The 20,919-nt window shown below is 31.2% G+C and overlaps 1 protein-coding gene across 1 annotated transcript; it reads left to right on the top strand.

The window, feature by feature from the left end:
• Nucleotides 1-5,531: 5,531 nt before the first annotated feature.
• Nucleotides 5,532-17,657, top strand: LOC106794093 (linoleate 13S-lipoxygenase 2-1, chloroplastic). The gene is made up of 9 exons (XM_003555572.5): nucleotides 5,532-6,000; nucleotides 11,128-11,396; nucleotides 12,821-13,061; nucleotides 13,929-14,252; nucleotides 15,321-15,406; nucleotides 15,509-15,619; nucleotides 15,697-16,010; nucleotides 16,327-16,593; nucleotides 16,704-17,657. Exons 1-9 carry the CDS (start codon nucleotides 5,661-5,663, stop codon nucleotides 17,461-17,463), a joined length of 2,712 nt encoding a protein of 903 aa, XP_003555620.1. The 5' UTR covers nucleotides 5,532-5,660; the 3' UTR covers nucleotides 17,464-17,657.
• The last annotated feature ends 3,262 nt before the right edge of the window (nucleotides 17,658-20,919 follow it).

Below are 20,919 nucleotides of genomic sequence, written 5' to 3'. Positions count from 1 at the left end.
ACTTCTCTTTGTCTTCATCATCACCCTCTTCCTCAAATAGGGCCATGATATTCTCATCAGGGAATTCTGGATGCATAGGCTGATAATCATTTATGGGCTGTTGAGCCAGATAATCTGCCAAAGTGCTCCCTTTTATTGCCTTCTGAGTGACATGAACAATATCAAACTCTGACAACAAAACCTGCCATAGAAGATGTATTTGATTGGATCCGCTTTGGACACCAACCAAGTAGTGCAATTCAACATATACTACCTCAAACGGTGTGTTGCCCATGCCAAGGCACACCATGTCCTTTCTAGTAATAAGTAGTTCATCTCTCACGCTGTGAATGTCTTGCTCAAGTAATAAATGGCTTGTTCTTTTTTCCCGATTCATCATGTTGCCCTAGTACACACCCATTCAATTAAACTTCTCTCCCAACACACACACATCAAATAGTGCACTTAATGCATGTGAAATTACAAAACTACCCCTGATACAAAAACTAGTCTAGGTGCCTTAAAATACAAGGACTGAAAAATCCTACATTACTAGGGTACCCTCCCTACACTATGGAGCCTTAAATGCAAGGTTCAAAAATAATGAAACCCTAATCTAATATGTACAACGATAAGTGGGCTCATACTTAGCCCATGGGCCCAAAGTCTATCCTAAGGCTCATGAGAACCCTAGGGCCTTCTCCTTCATCTCTGGCTCAATCTTCTTGGAGTCTTCTATCCAATACCCTTGGGGGTAGGATTGCATCACACCCCCATCGACTCATCTAACACTATCATGTACAAAATAAGAGGTCTCCCAGGCATTGGTGGTACGAGCACAGAAGGATTCATCAAACATTGTTTAATTCTCTCATATGCTACTTGACAATCATCACCCACTTAACAGACTGATTCTTACGCAACAACTTGAAAAGAGGCTCACAAGTGGCAGTTAACTGTGATATGAATCTAGCGATGTAATTCAACCTTCTCAAGAACCCACAAACTTATTTCTCTGTACGTGGCTCAGGCATCTCAAGGATTGCTTTCACCTTATCTAGATCCACCTCTATTCCTTTTTGGCTAACAACAAAACCGAGTAGCTTCCCAGATTTTACCCCAAACGTGCACTTTGCGGGATTCAATCTCAACTTGTATTTACGTAGTCGCTCAAACAACTTCCACAAATTGACTAAGTGCGCCTCCACCGTTCTTGATTTTGCAATCATGTCATCTACATAGACCTCGACCTCCTTATGCGTCATGTCATGGAACAATGTCACTATGGCCCGCTGATATGCTGCCCCAATATTTTTCATCCCAAAAGGCATTACCTTATAACAGAAGGTTCCCCACATAGTAATGAAAGTCGTCTTCTCCATATCCTCTAATGCCATCTTTATCTGATTATACCCTAAAAACCCATCCATGAAAGAGAATAGGGCAAAGTGGGTTGTATCATCCACCAGAACGTCAATGTGAGGTAAAAGAAAATTATCCTTTGGACTGGCTCGGTTTAGATCTCGATAGTCCATACACATTCACACTTTTCCATCCTTTTTTGGGACTGACACAATGTTGGCAACCCACTCTGGGTACGGGCAACGGCTAAAAAACCCACATCAAATTGTTTCTTCACCTCTATTTTTTATCTTTAGGGACATCTCAGGCTTCATTCTCCTCAATTTCTGTTTCATCAGGGAGCATTCGAGATTCAACGGTAACCTATGCTGCATAATTTCTGAGCTCAAACTAGGCATATCCTGATAAGGCCAAGCGAAGATGTCTTGGGAGTCTCGCAATAGGGCCACCAACTCTTCTTGGACGTTAGCTGACACACAAGTGCCAATCTTGACCTCTTTTTTCTCTTCACTAGTGCCCAAGTTAACAACCTTTGTTTCCTCTTGATGCGATTTTATCTCCCTCTCTTCCCGCTCCACTATTCTCAACAAATCAAGAGGGAATCCCCAATCCTCATCTTATTCCTCTTCGGTTTGATTAACTAGCTACTCAAAATCAAAATCCAGGGCCTTAGTATCATTGCCTTCACAGGACTCATTATCGAATCTGCAACAAATCATTTAATCGCAACGAAAATAAATATACAGAGAGATGAAACGACAAAAGATGCGAAAGGGAATATATCTATCAAATGTAGTATATTAATGATCACTGGAATTTTAAAGAAAAGTATGCCCGACAAAAAGTAACTCCTAAAGCCTTAGGCATGGCAATAGGATACAAAACTATTCAATTACATCAAATCTGAAACATAAATCTTCGCTTGTAACCCAACCCAAACCTCCCACGATTTTCGACAACTTCCAGCAAAGTCACCATGCCATCACTATTTCAGCCCAAACCCACCAGAGTAATTCTTCTATTGTTAGTAGTGGTGGGCTTTTTTTTAATTATATATATATATATATATATATATATATATATTATATTTTTTTCTTTTTTTCATGATGTTTTTAATTGTGTCATTTATTTATTTTTGCCTTTTGATTTGTTTTTTTATTAATTCTATATTTTTTATTTATTTTTTTCAGTTTTTCTAGAGTGGATTTTCATTTTATTTTTATTTTCATATTTTTTATAAAATTATCTCAATCTTTTTTTATTAAAAAAATTGTTAATAAAAGTTGTGTTTAACCCACAACTTTAATTAAACTAAAATAGAGATTAAGTTAACATAAAATAGAATAAATTACAAATAATACAACATAACATTTAAATTAATGTTGTTTTGAGTAACAATTAAATTACAAACAATTTGACATAAGATTAAAATTAACGTTATTGGCTTGAGCTTGTATTTCCAACACGATGAAAACATTTGTTTTTGGAATGACCTAGGTTGTTACACATGAAATATCTTTTGGGCTGATTCAATTGGTGTATATACAAGAGTATCTTTCAATTCAAGTTTTTTATTATTATTTTGCTGACTAAGAATTCAAGTTGAGTTGTTAAAAAATATGATGCAACTTGTAAAAGCATTGTAGTTATTTTTTTGCCTTGACCACCTAGACAAACTTAAATGAATTCACTAAGTCCAAAAACTAATGTTTGTGCATTTTGGAGCACAATTTTCATACATTTTTAGACATATTGTAGATGTGAAAGTTGTATCATTGGATTCATATACATGAAATTTATGGGGTTTAACTATTGTTCCAACCAAAAAACAATATAAACATGAGTAAAATCGAGCAAAAAGTGAATCACATTAAACGTTTAAAGGAATTCACTAAGTCCATTTTATTTTATTTTTTGCATTTTTAGACATGACTTTGAAGCATTATTATATCTATTCAATATATGAAACTTGTATCATCCAATTCATCAATGTGAAATATATGAGACTACATTATTACTCAATTGATAAAACATCATAAACATAAAAAAAAAAAACACAAAAGATGGTCTCCATAAGAACTTTAAAGGAATTAAGTAATTCCTATAACTAACATTTTTATTTTAACAAATCATAAAATTGGAAATTAAAAGAAAATAAAAAGCATTCTAAAAAAGTTTTCAAAGAATAAAAGAAGTAATTATAAAATCAAAAAAAATATAAGATTATAAAAAAAATGAAAAAAAAAACATGTTCGAGAAATCTGTGCATGGTCACCAATTTCCCAACAATGAAAATAAAAAAATTTGGAAGCTACATTTTGAGAAATCGGGAAGTGGGAAATCAATTTCTCATCCCAAATAATGTTTTTATTATTTATCTATATAATTTTGTACTTGTATAATTAGAGCATTTTTTAATTTTTGTTTGTATTTTTGGTTTAAAAAACTCTCAAATCCGAGTTAAGGTTTTAAATTCCAGTGTTCATTAAGTTATTGAGTTTAATTTTGATAGTATACTATAGTATAAAGATTTTTACATTAATAATTGATTACAAATAATCTTAATTATAATTTTAAAAACAATTCTTATAAAACCTTCTCATGCAACATGATAGACTGACTATTCATGATTAAATAATAGTGTAAATTTTTTTTTTCTATTCTGTGTATTCTAATTAATTTCTAATTTATATACGAAATGAAACTATTATTTTAAAGTAGTTGTTAGAAAAGTTAACAATTTATTTTTTGTATATGATAATTCATAATTTGATGATAGGGTAAGAAATTTATGATGTTAATATATTATAATTAAATTCTAAATTATATTTAAACAATGAAACAACAATAATAACAATATTAATAATAAAAAAAATATTAATTTTTTGTCATTTATTTATACAGACTGTCAAAGGACCAACCAATATGTACCTAAACAGCACTTTGAAGACAAATAACATGCCCATTCGCTTTCAACGCCCGCGTCACAAATACGGAGCATCGTGCTTCATTTTTTTAATTTTATAATTAATACAAATAAATACTTTTTAAATCAAATAGTCAATGATATTACAGAAATCTTTGAAATGGCATCACGTTGCCGACAGCAGCTTAAAATCTTTACGATTCGTTGGTATTATAAAAATAATATATCTGTCAGTCAATAGGTGATCCTCCTTTATTGGATCTCCTTTTTCCACCATACATATACTTACAGATTTTTTTAAAAATCAGAAGTATTTTGTATTGATTACAATCATATTGAGTCAGATGAAATTATTTTGAGTGACAAATGTTTTTTTTCTCAAGTATTTAAAGTCTAGGTAAGTTAAAACAATTCAACGTCAGCTAATCAACACGCTTGGTGGCTGATTTGTATTTGTTTATCAACAAATATTATAACAGAATGAGAAAACATATTTTTATCCAGAAAACTGAAAAAGAATGAGTAAACATCTCAGCATTATAAGTATTTTCATTAATTTAGTTACAGATACCTAGCTAACTCTTTAAGTATTTAGAGCTTTTGATGGAAAAGATTGCTCACTAAGCGAGATAAGTACAGGTTTGATCCACCAGAAAGTGAGGTCTAAAAAAATTGAGATTTTTTATTTTATTTTAAAAAGAGTAATGTGGAGAGCCTTTTAGTCAATATGTATAGTATTTTTTGCTTTAAAAAATTAATGACAAATGTTGGTAGCCTAAAACTTGACTTGAGCCCACCTTGGATATATAAGTAACATTAAAAAAAAAGATAAATATTAACCCATACCCTAAGAGTATGATTAAGGCGATGAAAGAAAAAAGTTTTTTTTTATTGAAATGTGTTAAAATACATCTCCTTAATTATAATTTTTAATTAAAAATTTTTCTTATAATTTCTTAATCAGTATTTTAAAGTATTGGTGAACAAGATAAAACAAATTCAAACTGATCGCCCAACACTCATCATCATGAGAAGATTGGAAGTTTATAGTAAATCCTTAGCTACTTGTGACAAACTGACAACTGGCAATTTACATTGGCCACTTGGCTCATTTATTATCTTACCAATATGTAACCCTACTTTTTATGGATATTTATTTGTCTTGTTTGGGTTTATTTGTATTTTGTACGCAACTTTGCTAACGGTAGGTGATAAGGTTCCATGCTAGAAGAAGGCACCAGATACGCCAAGGCACGTTTTGTACTTAAATATAAATGCATTGTTACATTGGGGGAATAACCATATCCACTGAAATCAGCAACCCCACAACCTCACGCTAAAAAATCAACATGTGCACCAATCCATCATTAACAGTGTAGTTTCCCCCTTGTGTATGCATAATAAAATATACTCTCACATTTGCCATATGAATATAGGTAGTTGCTTCTTGAGCCAAGGCAAACTCTCTTTCCCAGCAAGTAGTAATATTAGGGTTCCGAGAGAGGTTCGCATAGGGTGCGTGTCTCGGCACGTGAAGGCTGTGATGAGGAAAAAGAGTGGCACCTCCAACAACAACCCTAATAAGGCTCAGAATGCGAAGGCCATTGTGATTGTGAAGCGAAGTGGTGGTGGTGGGCTACTAACGAATCTCGTTAGAGATGGTGTTGAAGGGATTGAAGAGTTGGTTGGGAAAACTCTTATTTTGGAGCTTGTTAGCAATGAGCTTGATTCAAGTAAGTTTTGCTTTTATTTATATGTTTGACTAAAATGTAATTTTCATCTTCCTATTTTTTTTATATGAATAATTTTAATTTTCTTGCTTTTTAATTGAAACATTTTATCTTTCACGTTTAAAAAAAAATTGTGATTTTAATTTTTTTAATTAAAACATTTTGCCCTACAATTTGAAAAAATTTGTAATTTTAGTTTTCTTGTTCAATTTTAAATTCATCGACAGTGTACTTTTTAATTCTTTTCTAATAAATTAAATTTATTAACAATTAATTTTTTTACAAGAATTATCATGTGAATAATAAATAAATATGTGTCAATTTATAATGTACATAAATTAACTTGAAATTGATTAAAAAAACTAAAATTATAAATTTTTTAAAAGTAAAAGACGAAATGTCTCAATTAAAAAATAAGAAACTAAAATAATAAACATTTTAAAAGGAAAGATAAAATATCTCAATTAAAAAATAAGAAACTAAAATAATAAATTTTTAAAAAAAGAAAACAAAAATTATATTTTATTCTTTAATTTTTATATTAATTTTCATAATTGTTGAAATGAAACATAGAATATTTCATTTTAACAATTAAGGAAATTAATATATCAGGATTTCATCCAACAATTAACATTATGATTGACAAATAAGTATGTTGCCTAATTAATATGTTGCTTTTTTTTATAGAGAAATTAATATGTGGCTTGAGTACGTAATTATGAATTCTATTTTAACATTCGTGTGTGAAAGAACATCTATATATTGGATGAGGCTAACAGTATATATGTACGTACATGAATAGAGTCTCTGGGTTTTAGCTAGAGGTGGAGATATACATTGGGCAACCGATTGTTTTCTCTTCCAACAGTTAATAGAAATAAAGTGAAGGTGTGTTGTATCATTGATTTATATAAATTAATAAAATAATATATACAATATAATGAAAACCATTTTTTTATTTGGTTTTTATTTAAATATTATATATTTATATATTCCGTTATTGGATGATTTTTTTCGGAGAGACCTGGTTTGAGTAATCCAAAAATTATAAAGACTAGAATCACATATAAGTTATATTAGGAGGCGTCCTTGTTTAAGTTGGATTTTTACTTCTTTTATTTTTTTCAGTAATTATCGTAATGGTTTTTGACCTTCGGTAAAATCTCACAACTTTAATCCTTTGGATCAGCTATCGAAGATATATTTTTACTTTTCTTATGAGAAAAATTTTGTAAAAAACATAAAGAAAAATAATTTGTGGATTTTTTTTAAATAAATCAAAAATGAAATACAGATATTTTCAAGTTTAGATTCTTGAAAAATCAATTTTTTTTTAATCAAAAGTCCCTAAAAGTAAAAAATTATTCAAATACTTTTATAGAAGTTCTCTTTTGTCTACCAAGAGAGAAAAAACTCGCTTTTACTCAACTCTCAAAAAATTGAGTTTACCATATTTTCCTTTCAAAAGAGGAAAAAGCAAAAAATATATAAAGTCAAACCTTGTTTTTTCTTAAAAAAAAAAAAAAGAAGAAGAGTCAAACCTTACTTATTCATCAAATGATCAGTTGATTCAGCACAAAGAGCCAAACCTTGCTTAAAATGGCCAATAGAATTGAATGAAGAAAATATTTCTACGTTTGGAAGTTCTTATCCATTAAAGAAATAATTAGCCTCAAAGTCACACAAGTCACAATAATCTGTTAGTGGAGCCCACCAAGGAAATCACAATTCTTATTTCTGCTAATTTTTTATTCTTATTGAAAGAAGACAAATACAAAAAAGAGCAGCGTCGGATTTCGGGAAAAAAAAGATATTTTGTTGTTTTTATCTTGTGAAAATTTAGAGGTTGAAGTATTATTCTATTTGTCCCATTTTGGCTGTCATTTCTAGGGTGGATTACCGTGATAGGTGATCATTTTGGATTATGATTTTTGACCGTTAGATTAGTCTCAATATTATAGGTCATTTTTTAGACGGCGACATTTTTCTCCACATTGCACACTCAATCCCTCGCCTCTCTCAGCAATTGTCGTATGAATCATTCCCCTCCTTCCGCAAAGCTCACGCTTTCCTCTACCTCGCACCTCTCTATCAAATCAACGCATGGTAGTTGCATATTTGTTTCCTTCACCATTGTCGCGTTGTCTTTTAACCGTCAAAGTCATTTTCCACCTCAACGTCGCACCTCTCCACCGCAAATCCAAGCGTCACTCTCCTAGATTGGCAGTGACAAGAATGATCTCATGTTCCTTGCTCGTTGTCGCTCCACCCCCTAAATCTGTCGTAAATCTCTGACTTTGAGGTTTGAATCTGCCATAGAAGCAAAATAGAAGAAAAAATGAACATTTTGAAACTTAGATAATTAGAAGAGGAGAAAATAGTCATCGAAGGAGGTAAGTTGTACGTGGTTACGGGGTGAGTAGTGACCGAAGGGGGACAATGGGGGTGGGTGGTGATGGGGTCGCCAAGCCAGAAGTGATGAAAGGGCTGCCGAAAATGGTGGAGAGAGAGGGAGGGAGAATGAGGGTAAGGATTTGGTGTGACCAAGATTAAAGTGTCTGAAGATGTTTTTGGGAGCTCTATGGCGGTTGGCAGCTTTGGTTGCTAGGGAGAGGTTTTTGGGATTGATAATCTAGTGTAGAAGATGTAAATATGATCTATGAAATAAGATTAATGTAACGGTCTAGAATTATGGTTCATTATGGACCATTTGAATTACTAGTCTACAAAAAATAAGGATTATGTTCGATAAGACATTTGAGTTAATTTATAACTTTTTTTATTACACATACCTTTCTCTCTTTGTCACTTCTCCCTCCCCTTTCAAAACTTTAAATCCACCCTCTCCACCAATACCCTCCACATTCCTCTCTCCCTTGGTTGCCCCCATTGGCACAAATCCCTGCATGGTTATCGCACTCCATTGTGTCACGCTTCCCAAGTCTTTGAACTAGTATCTGAATCCAAACCCGAATCCTTCCTCTAGTCCCTCCCCTCCCTATTCGCTCCTCCCATCACCCCCTCTTCCTCTCCTCCCTCCACAACAAGCCCCTCAAATCTCGACGACGTCAATGGTAGTGTCGATATGGAGGAGTGTGGTGTGAAGGAGCAAGTGAGCAAGGTTGACCTTGAATATCTTGCACAGAAGAAGTAATCGCAAATCCAAAATGAGAAACGATTTGAGATCTAAAAATATAAGCAAGTTTGGAGAGTGAATCACAGATCTAAAAATAGAAAGACGTCCATAGAGTAAAAAGGAGACAAGAAGAAGAAATAATTGAATTAAAGTTATCAAGGTTGCCATGGCCCATGGCCCATGGCAATGGTGGAGGTGTCATCATCGTTGTCGTTGATGTTGTCAATAGCGATGACGACGAATGTTACAACATGCAATTGGAGAGAATCATACTTTTTTCCTACTTGGTTTGTGTTAAAAGTGTTGGGGGAATCACAAGTTTTTTTAATTTTTTGGGTATAGTTCATTTTCTTTGGGATTCCAATTGGTGTTGATGTTGATGTTTTTGTGGCCAACACTTTCAAATTTGAATTGGGATTCCTTTAGTTGGAGGTGATGGCTATTTGGTTGTTCGAGGTGTGATGATTGTGGAGTTTGAGGTGCAGCGGTTATAGCTATTTAGGTATTGTGAATTTGATTTTTTGTATTTTTTTGTAATTTGTGGTGATTTTTAACTCCCAAAAATTACATTTCAAAATTAAATTAAAAAAATTCATGTAGGTTCCGAAGCATTAAACCCTTGCTCTAGGCCAAAAAGTAACATTATAATTTTGCATGAACAAAAGCATATAATATTTTTTGTAGGGACTAAATCCAAATTTTGATAATTTAATAGGGATGAAAAACATCTATTTATCCTAACATTTTTTAAGAAATCTGAAATGGAAAGGAGGAATGATACATATATTTAAGAGTTATACAAGATTTACTTAAATGCATATATCACGTGGGTGTTTAACTTAATGTTTGACATTTTTTGTGTTGATTCATGACCTAGAAAGTATGTTTTTATTGATAAAAAATTATTAAGCAATATTACATTGTTGATAAGAAAGGTTACATCAAATGCTTCAACAACAATTTTTGTTAAGCAACTTGTATTATTTTCAAGCAATTCACATAAGCAACTTCATTATAGATGTTCTACATGATCAATGGATCCATACTATTTTATTTTTAAGATTTGTAAAAATTAAAAAATATTGAAAACCTTGAAAATTATAAAATTATTGATAAAAACTAAAAAGGATTCTATATTAGGCTAATAATTTATTCACTTATTATTTCACATTTTATATCAACAAGTAACTTATACTAAAAACAATGTAATTTTTATAAGGACCTTGCTGACAGTGCCATAAACACACTAGAAACAAGCTGTAAATAGTGTTTTGACAAATCTTAACCCTATCCACGAATTAAACATACCATTGGCGAGCTGAAAACTCAAATATATATATAACTTAGTTGATTGAGTTAGTATAAACTCCGGGACACTGACACTGCTTTCAATTCTGGGATAAAAAAAAAAATTCTAGACTTCTAGTTAGTTACCAACAATATTATACAAAGCAGAACAGGAAAATATTCATTTTATTATATTTTTTACTGATCAAAATTTATTGAAAATAAGAAGATTTACTGAAAATAAGAAGACGAAGATTCATTAAATATAATGTGTAACTCATAAAATTTTCTAATTATTAATGAATTTTAATCAATAATAGAACTTTTAAAAGAGTGTACTCCCTCCATTTTAAATTGATTGATGTTTTAGCATTAAAATAAATTTTCATATTGACTGATATTTTCAGTTTTTTAATATGTTCTCTAAACATATTATATTAAAATTAAGAAAGAAAGTAAAAATATTTTAGTAAAATTGTCCCCTAACAATATTGTCTTGGAATATTTTTTTAAAAGGTTGTCTTGGAATACTTGTTTTTATTTATGTGAAAATATCTTAAACGTCAATCATTTTAAAATAGAGAGAGTATTGCTAACATTTGTTTTTGTTAGTTGTTAGCTAGTTTTATTTAAGCTTTTACAATTCTCTCTCACTCTTAATAATGTTTTTAATTACTTTCCTTACCCTTTGTTTTCTATGAATGAAGAAACAAACTTAGAGAAAAAGACAATTAAAGGTGATGCACACAAGACTGAGGAAAAAGAGGATGAGGTGTATTATGAGGCCACATTTGAGTTACCAACAGAGTTCGGGAAAGTTGGTGCTGTTTTGGTTGAGAATGAACATCACAATGAGATGTTTTTAAAGAGCATAGTCTTTGATGGTTTCCCTGATGGCCCTGTGCACCTCACCTGTGATTCATGGGTTCAGCCCAAGTATGATAATCCTGTCAAGAGAGTCTTCTTTACAGACAAGGTTAGTGTCACAAAATGTCATTTTAAGATTAATTTAGTAAGTTTTATGTTAAAAAAATGTTCAATTTTACTGATAAAGACTTCCTCAATTTAAAAATTAATAAATCAATAGAGTATAAGTTGAGATGTCTATTTCTGCTTAAATTTTTAAATCTCGCCTTTTAAAAGTACTGATTTAAAAATTGAATGAAAAAATTTCTTTAGAATATCCTGAAAACTTTTGTTTTTAATTTGTTTTCTTTATCCGGGAGTAAATCCCAAGATTTGCCCTTGACAAATTTGGCAGTAGCCAGGTTATTACTCCCTGAAAATTGCATAAACTCTATATATTATTGTCCCCAAGAATTATATTGTTGGCCATACTACTAGCAGGGGAAAGGTTAAAATTTTGATTTAATTAAAGAGGACTAAGACTAAAATTTATGATTTAATAAAAAAAATTAAAGTTTTATTTGCATATATAACATATATAAGAAATTTCATATACAGCTTTAATAATTTTTTATAAGTAAAAAAAATTAAACTGTAATTTTATAAAATAGTATGAGAAAAAAAAATTAAATATATGGAGTAATTTTTATAAGGGTGACTATGATATCCCTACCCCCACTCTTCAAGTTCTTGTGAAAAACCAATGTGTTCAGTGCCTAATATGACCTAGAATGTTCTCAGGGACCATAATAAGGTTTCTGCTTTCTCTGGGACTGGGATTAATGTGTTTGCTGAATATTGCTGCTACATTCTGAAGGATAAATTTGAAAGTTTAATCTTTCTTTTTATAACAAAACTGTCATATAAAAAAATGTAAATAAATAAATATTTCTTCTCCAATGTTAGCTGGTCATGTCCCTCTTTTGTTCTTTTGTAAACTTCTCAATGTTCCCTCACCATACATTGTGGTATTTTAGTTGTTCACACGAGTTGTTTATTTTTCTTTCATAATACTTAAAGTTCGTAAGTGCTGAGCAAAAAAAACAAAAACAAAAGACTTAAAGTTCGTATATAGACTTGATTTCTATGTCACGTACAGAAAATGCTACAGTTCAACATCAAACACTAAATTCTGCTACCAAACATTAGAAATAGAAGAAACAGTTATTAGCATTGAATCATCATCTTCTGATTTCTTCATATCCTTCTCCTCCCATCTAAAAATATATCCTTTGTTTGTAAACTCTTTAGAACCATTAAAATTTGTTATGTTTTTTTTATTTCATTTTTATAATAAAAATGCTATTAATTAACACGCTATTATATTTTTGTCCTAACAGATTCTCTTTTATTGATAAGATTCATGTTAGACCTAAATGAATTTTAACTAATAAAAGAGAAAAATATTGGAAAGAAGTTGTTATAGAGTACACTTCTCTTATAAATTTTAAGACTATAGCGTTCTTGTGACTAACTAAGGCATGCATGTAATAGTCATACTTGCCATCACAAACACCAAGTGGATTGAGAAGGTTGAGGGAAGAGGAATTGGAACTACTAAGAGGGAATGGAGAAGGAGAACGCAAGAGCTCTGATAGAATATATGATTATGATGTGTACAATGATCTTGGGGATCCTGATTCTAACATTAACCTCAAAAGACCTGTTCTTGGAGGCTCCAAACAATATCCATATCCAAGAAGGTGTCGTACTGGTCGAGAACACACTGATTCAGGTCATTTTTGCTCGTGACTTTTTTCATTTGTCAATAAAACTCATTTTTTAAAAAGTTTAATTTTTTTTATGCAGTACTTTCAATGCATTGTTAACCAAATAAAAAATATTTAGATACAAATAATTTTAAGATAATTATTTATAAAGTTAATAAATTTATCATACATGTTAATTTGTAATTGAATTATAGTATAGATACTATTTATACTCATTATTTTCTCATTTTTAATATTAAAAAAAATATACTGAAGAGGTTTATGTGTTCAGCTCTAGTTGATGAGATGATAGGAATGTGTTAGTTGTAAGAGATTTAGATAGTTTAATTATAGGAGCTTGTAAGTTCAAATTAATTTGTGAGTTGTGACTCATTGTAAAAACAAATGGAAAATGAGATCTTCAAATTTAAGAAGATAGTATAGGTGTGAAAAGCACTGACGCGTTATCAGGTTGTTTGAAAAAAATAAAATTTAAAGAACAATTGAAAATAAAAGAGTTGACATTAGATAAAATACTAAATAGGTTTATTTTGCATAATTAGTTATCTTTTCCTAAAGTTAGTTTTTAACTGATTCATAGCTTACTTCAAAAAAAAAAAAACCCTGATTATAATAGCTTTAATCAATTGTTTGTTCATTTATTTTTAAAGTGAACATTTTAGAACGGACATAACTGATCTAAAAAAAACTTATTATAATAGCTTTAATAACTTTTTAGATACTAACTGTTCTAAAAAGTTATTTTTAATCGTTCTAAAAAGTTTTCTGTAATAGTGATACTAGTTATTGTGCTTGGTGTGGAAGGATTTGAAGTTTTGAACATGTAAGTTAACACGATTTGCTTTTTACTTTTTGTTGTTGTTGTTTTACAGATCCATCATCTGAGAAGAGAAGTTTAGATTTTTATGTTCCTCGCGATGAGACATTTTCTGATGTAAAACAGTCACAATTCACAATGAGCACAATATCCTCAGGACTGAGTGCAATTTTAGAATCCTTAGATGCAATTCTCACTGACCAAAATCTTGGATTTAGAAGCTTCGAAGACATAGACACGATCTACAAAGAAGGATTTAAGTTACCACCTCTTAAAGGCAATGGCCTAAATTTCCTCCAAAGAACCGTTCCCAGGTTGATCGAGGCTGCTAATGATAGCCAGAACCTTTTGCGCTTTGATACCCCGGAAACACTTAAAAGTAAGGGTTGATCTTTATGACTTATAACTTAAGTGCTTATTTTTAAATTTGATAAGCGTGCAGTTTTTGCAATACTTTCTTTTTAGATTGTTAGATGGTAGATTTAAATATATTTTTAATCCGTGTGATTTAGTGTTTTTTTTCCTGTAACTTTATTTTTATTTTAGTTTTTGTAAAATATTTATTTTGTTTTTTATTCTTAAACTACCTTAAATTGGATTTTTTTATTATTTAAAATATTTTTTACTGTTCAAAATACTATCTAAAGCATTATAAGGACTAAAAATAAGATAAATATTGTAAGGATTAAAATGAAAAAAAAAATATTTAAAAAAAATAAAAAAATGTTAAATTGTAGGGATGAAAAAAAAATTTAATCCTAGAGTCAAATACATTTTACAAATTGCTGATACAAATGTACTATAGATGCCAAAGACTATTTTTCTAAAAAAAACCAAGAGTTAAGGCTTAACATTTGTTTTTAATCTCTAATAAGCCTTCTTTGCCTATAGCCCTTTGAACTTGAACTAAGAGTAAAGCTTATAGGACCACTCCATGCTGTATTGAAATTTAACTTTAAATTGAGCAGCAAGTATTGAAGTCCCAATAACTTGGTAATAGAAGCTCCAGTATCTTGTCAATTAATTAAGGGTATGTTTAGATAATTTTTTGAAATAATATTTATAGGAGAAAATTTTAAGATAGAAAAATGAAATAAGCTTTTCTATAAGTTAATTTGTATAATCTATCTCATATTAGATTCTCCGAATTTTTTTTTAATTTATGGATAGGTTAATTTTAGTTTATGAAGAAACTTAATTTATTTTTTCTTATTTTTTCATCCTACAAATGCATATTAAAAAGTTTATTCAAAATAGACCATCTCACTTTTGTATCTAACAATTAAATCAAAATAGGTGGAAACCAAGTTTGTGTCTATCACCTTTATTGGGAACTCTGGTTAATATAGCGAACCAAAGCTCAAGTGGTTGATTACTTAACACTAAAAGATACCACAAAATGCAAACTTTCTCTAGCTCTGGATGAATGTGAGTTTTGGAAATGCAGGGGACAAATTTTTTTGGTTTTCAGATGAGGAATTTGCCAGAGAGACTTTGGCAGGGGTGAACCCATATAGCATCCAATTGGTCAAGGCAAGATTATCATCATAAATAATTTGTTTAATATTTTAATCACGTCATCTATGCTCAACTTAAGGATCTCAATGTTTTCTTATTGGTATATTCATGATGTAGGAATGGCCTCTAAGAAGTAAACTAGAATCCCAAATCTATGGTCCACCAGAATCAGCTATCACCAGAGAAGTCATCGAGCCACATATACTAGGTTATGGCACAATTGAAGAGGTATCAAACTATATAGATGACTTTGTTAAATTTAGATTATGTTATGCTTAAAAGTTGTATACCTTGAACACTTGCAGGCCATTAAAGAGAAGAAGTTGTACATGTTAGACTATCATGATCTATTGTTACCATATGTAAGCAAAGTGAGAGAGATTGAAGGAACCACACTATATGGATCACGAACACTATTCTTTCTCACTAAACAAGGAACATTGAAGCCACTAGCTATTGAGCTCACTAGGCCACCTATTGATGGCAAGCCACAATGGAAGCAAGTCTTCACTCCTGCTTCTTATTCAATTTCTCATTCAACCAATCTTTGGCTTTGGAGGCTTGCCAAAGCTCATGTTCTTGCCCATGATGCTGGTGTTCATGAACTTATAAATCATTGGTGAGTATCATCATAGAGAAAAAAAGGTTATGCACCGACATTGTAAAAGTTTTACATCCAATCACAACACATCATGTATGATAAGTTTGTTGACTTTTGAAATAATTATCTTAAAATAACTCAAAATGATGATCTATGATTGGATGACGATGTAAAAAGATTTTACATTGTCAGTGCATAGACATTAAACTCATCATCATATCATTCTCTTCTACCTTGTAACTTGGTATATGTTGACTCTATCAATGGGGGTGAAAAGTTCGGAGTCTTAATAAATGATATTATCTTGCTATGTGTAAATTATGATTTTTTGTAGGTTAAGAACTCATGCTGTCATGGAACCCTTTGTCGTTGCAACAAATAGGCAACTAAGTGTCATGCATCCAATCTACAAACTACTGCATCCACATTTGACATACACTCTGGCTATTAATTCACTTGCTCGTGAAATTCTTATCAATGGAAATGGGATCATTGAAAAATCATTTTCACCAAATAAATATTCAATGGAGTTAAGCTCCGCGGCATATGATCAACTTTGGCGATTTGATTTGCAAGCACTTCCTAATGATCTTATTGACAGGTACAATATATACAGATCCTAATGCTATATGATTTTTCTTGTATTTGTTAGTTTAGAACCACATATTAATCATTCATTTACTGGAAAAATTCTAAATCGTATTGTTTCAGAGGAATTGCTGTGGTAGATCCAAATGCACCACATGGCCTAAAGCTAACAATTGAAGACTACCCTTTTGCCAATGATGGTCTTCTCATATGGGATGCCATCAAACAATGGATAACTGAGTATGTCAACCATTACTATCCAACCCCAAGTATCATAGAATCTGACCAAGAGCTTCAACCATGGTGGACAGAAATTAGAACAGTGGGTCATGGAGACAAATCTGAAGAACCATGGTGGCCAAATCTCAAAACACCAAAAGACCTTATTGACATCATCACCACCATAGCTTGGACAGCATCTGCTCATCATGCAGCTGTTAACTTTACCCAATATACTTATGGAGGCTATTTTCCTAATCGACCGAACATTGTTAGAACCAAAATACCTACAGAAGATCCTTCTAAGGAAGAGTGGGAAACTTTTCTAAACAATCCTGAGCAAACTCTTTTGGAGTCTTTCCCATCACAAATCCAAGCAACTACAATGATGTTAGTTTTTAACATACTATCATATCATTCCCCAGATGAAGAGTATATTGGGCAATACTTGAAGCCATCATGGGCTGAGGATCCAACTATAAAGGCATCCTTTGAAAGGTTCAATGGGAGACTCAAGGAAATTGAAGGTATTATAGACTCAAGGAATGCAGATTGTAATATGAAAAATAGACATGGTGTTGGGGTGGTGCCTTATGAGCAGATGAAGCCATTTTCAGGACCTGGAATCACTGGAAAAGGAATTCCATATAGCGTATCCATTTAAAGACTCATACTTTTTAAGTGGAATATTCATTGATAATTTTTTTTGTTGCAATATTTGGTACTGTCCTCAACAACAAGCATTTTGATATAAGACTTTTCATTTCCCACATTTTTAGTGAGCAAGAATCATATTGTCCTACAATAGATCTTATGTTGCTATCTCAATTGGTTCATATGAAATATATTGATGGTGAAGTACAAGGGGCATTGGCCTACTTACATATTAGGAGTAATTGAGTTTTTAGTTTTTAATTTTTTTAAATTTAGTTTTTAGTCCCTAAACTTTTTTGATGGGTCAATGTCCCTCACCTTTTTTCATTAAGAATTTTAGTCCTTAAGCTTTTAAAAAATTCAGTTTAAATCCTTTAAATCTAATTAAATAAATTAAAAATATTATTTAAAAATTAAAATTTCTCAAAAAATTAGGAACTTTGATTAGTTAAACAAAAGATTAAGAATTAAAAATTTTAATAAAAAAAATTGAGAGATCTTGACCAGTCAAACAAAAATTGAGATACTAAAAACTGAATTTCAAAAAAATTTATGGACTCACAACTGTAAAAATACTATTTAACCACGGTTAAATAGAGCTTTTAACAACGGTTCCTAAAAACATCGTCGTTGAAAACGCGAGCGTTTTAAGACGATTCTTTCTTACATAAGAACCGTATTAGAAAGCATACCTTCTAAGACGGTTCTTATACCTTCTAAGACGGTTGTCATGTAATAATCGTTTTAGAAGGTACGCTTTCAGCAGATTTTGACAATGTCATTCTTATCAGTTAAAACCTAAATAAATATAATAAATGACTATATATGAAATTACAATAATGAAATTGTAATATTAAAATCTGCTAAATACTTTAATCATTACTAGCGCAAATAATTTGGAAAAAAAAACTAAGTACTGCTTAGAAACATATATAGTAATTAAGCCTAGCTACCAACATATACCTGCAACATTTGATTATTTGGGGTCTTATGGCCACGATCTTAGCATCAGCTCCCATATTAAGCTGCAATTTTAAGTTACGATAATATTAAAAATTAATGTATAGGTTAGTTGTATGAAAGAAAATAAAAGACAACTATATGTAAAGGTGTGGCCCTAGCATCATCTCCTTGATGTTGTCACTGGACATATTATAGGTGTATGCTCTACAATTAAATAGGTCATGACTTGTGCCTCAACTTTGATGTCGTCAGTGGACATATTATAGGTGTATGGTCTACAGTTACTGTTATTATATTGATGCAATCCTATCCCGCAAGGGCATTCGATTGAAGATTTCAAGTAGATTGGGCCAGAAATGCAAGAAAAGACCTTAGGGTTCTCATGAGCCTTAGGGTAGATTTTAGGTACATGGGCTAAGTATGAGCCCACTTATCTTTGTACATATTAGATTAAGGTTTCATTATTTTTGGACCTTGTATTTTCGTCTCCATAATGTAGGTAGGGTACCCTAGAAATGTAAGATTTTTCAGCCCTTATATTTTAGGGCACTTAAACCAGTTTTTGTGTTAGGGTAGTTTTGTAATTTCATGTGCATTAAGTGAATATATGATGTGTGTGTTGAAAAATAAATTTAATTGAATTGGGAGAAATCAAATCCAATTAAATTTTAGAGGGGGAGGTGAGCATTTTCTTGCTACACCCCATTGTCACATCATATAGTCACACTTTATGCATGTCCTTCATGCTTTACATGCCTCATGACACTTAAGCACACTTAGTGGAGAATCTTAGACTTGATCTTGGATTAGTGGGTTGAACCATAACTAAAATTCACTAATCATAATTAGTGAAATTTTGGCTCCAAAATTTGGCTCCACAAATTCAATTTCAAATCCAAGTGAATTTTGAATAAAAATTCAAATTTCCCTCCAATTTTGTGTGACACTTAAGCTATAAATAGAGGTCACGTGTGTGCATTTTTTTAACTTTGATCATTTGAGAATTACACTTCAAAGTTTAGACCTCTTTTGAGGCACCAATTTCGTGCTCCCTCTCTCCTTCTCCCTCCATTCTTCTTCTCCTACCTCTAAGCTCTTATCCATGGCTTCCTATGGTGGTGAGCTTCTTCTTGACTCATTTTCTCCTTGAAGTGACGTCTCCTCTCAACTCTTCTTCTTCTCCATTTCGCTACCATGAGAATTCAATAAGCAAAGGACTCCATTGATGAAGAAGATCCAAGACCTACAAGCTCCAATGGAGCTACATCATGTGGTATCAAGAACATCTTCATCTAGGTGATGTTCTTTTGCTTTCTATATCTTTTTGTTCAGTCAATTCACTTTAATTCCTTGCTATTCATCTTATTCTCCATGTATATCCTCCATTGTCTTGTGGTTTGGTGCTGTTTAGAGTAGATTCAAAAAAATAAATCGATTAAATCTTAGATCTACACTTGTTCTTGCATTTCTATGGTTCAAATTTTATAGATCTAGTCTTGAATCATGTTTTTGTGTTGATTTTAAGTTCTATCATTTTTCAGTCATAATATTCTTGTGCTGAACATTTAGATCTAAATTTTCTTTCAAAATATTGATTAGAAAAAAAACACAGAAATCTAAGTGTAAATCACTTAATCCATGTTGTCTTAGAGTCATGTTTAGTCATAGTAATTGTCACATTATGTTATAAGTTTGTGTTGAATTTTTATTTTGTTGATTGAATTCTAGATACATTTGTTCATGTATTCTTGTCATTCTTAGCCTATCTTTTGAATTTTGAGTCTAATTCATGCATGTTATTTAGTTCATAACATGTTCTAAATCAATTCCTAGAAGTAATTTTGTTGTTGAACTTTTTTTTTTGTTTTCTAAGTTTCCTACATGATGCCTATGATGAAGTTGAGTTGTGGTGCTAAGTTGTGATTGTATTTGTGAATCAAAATAAGTCTTAAGCTCTCTTGAATTGTGTTATTCAAGATGATTGAGCATAAGCAAACACAAATTGTAACTATCCTAGCCTTAAGCAACATAAACATTACTCTTGATTTCTAGGTTGAAATCGTTGGTGCTGGCAGCTTGAACATATAAACTTGTATAAGTTACTGAGAAATGGTTACAACGAATTTTGAGCTAAAATTTTTACTGAATTTTCTAGACATCTGGAAAAAAATTATAAAAAAAGAACCAAGCAATTTGGATAAAAGGAAAAAATAATAAAAAATAACACAAGTTGGCAGAAAAATCAGTATCCAGGAAAAAAAGTGAAAGGGAAGTGTGCTTGTTGTTTTGGCTCGAAATTTGTTCTATAATTGGTGCCTATTTTATACCAATCTTAGTTCTGAAATTTCAATTGAAAATTAGTGTGAAAACAAGTGCCAAAGCTAGAGGTTTCTTGAGTCTTTTTTTTTATAGTTTTTTTTACTCCACTCTAGAGTCATTCTAAGTTTATCTTGGAGTTCTAGCTTGCTTTTATGTGCTTTTCATTGCTTTAATTATTGAATAA

This window comes from Glycine max, chromosome 20 (genome assembly GCF_000004515.6).
Source record: "Glycine max cultivar Williams 82 chromosome 20, Glycine_max_v4.0, whole genome shotgun sequence".
NCBI classification, from domain to species: domain Eukaryota; kingdom Viridiplantae; phylum Streptophyta; class Magnoliopsida; order Fabales; family Fabaceae; genus Glycine; species Glycine max.
The sequence above is the reverse complement of the archived record's forward strand: the minus strand, read 5'-3'. Positions and strand labels throughout refer to the sequence as shown.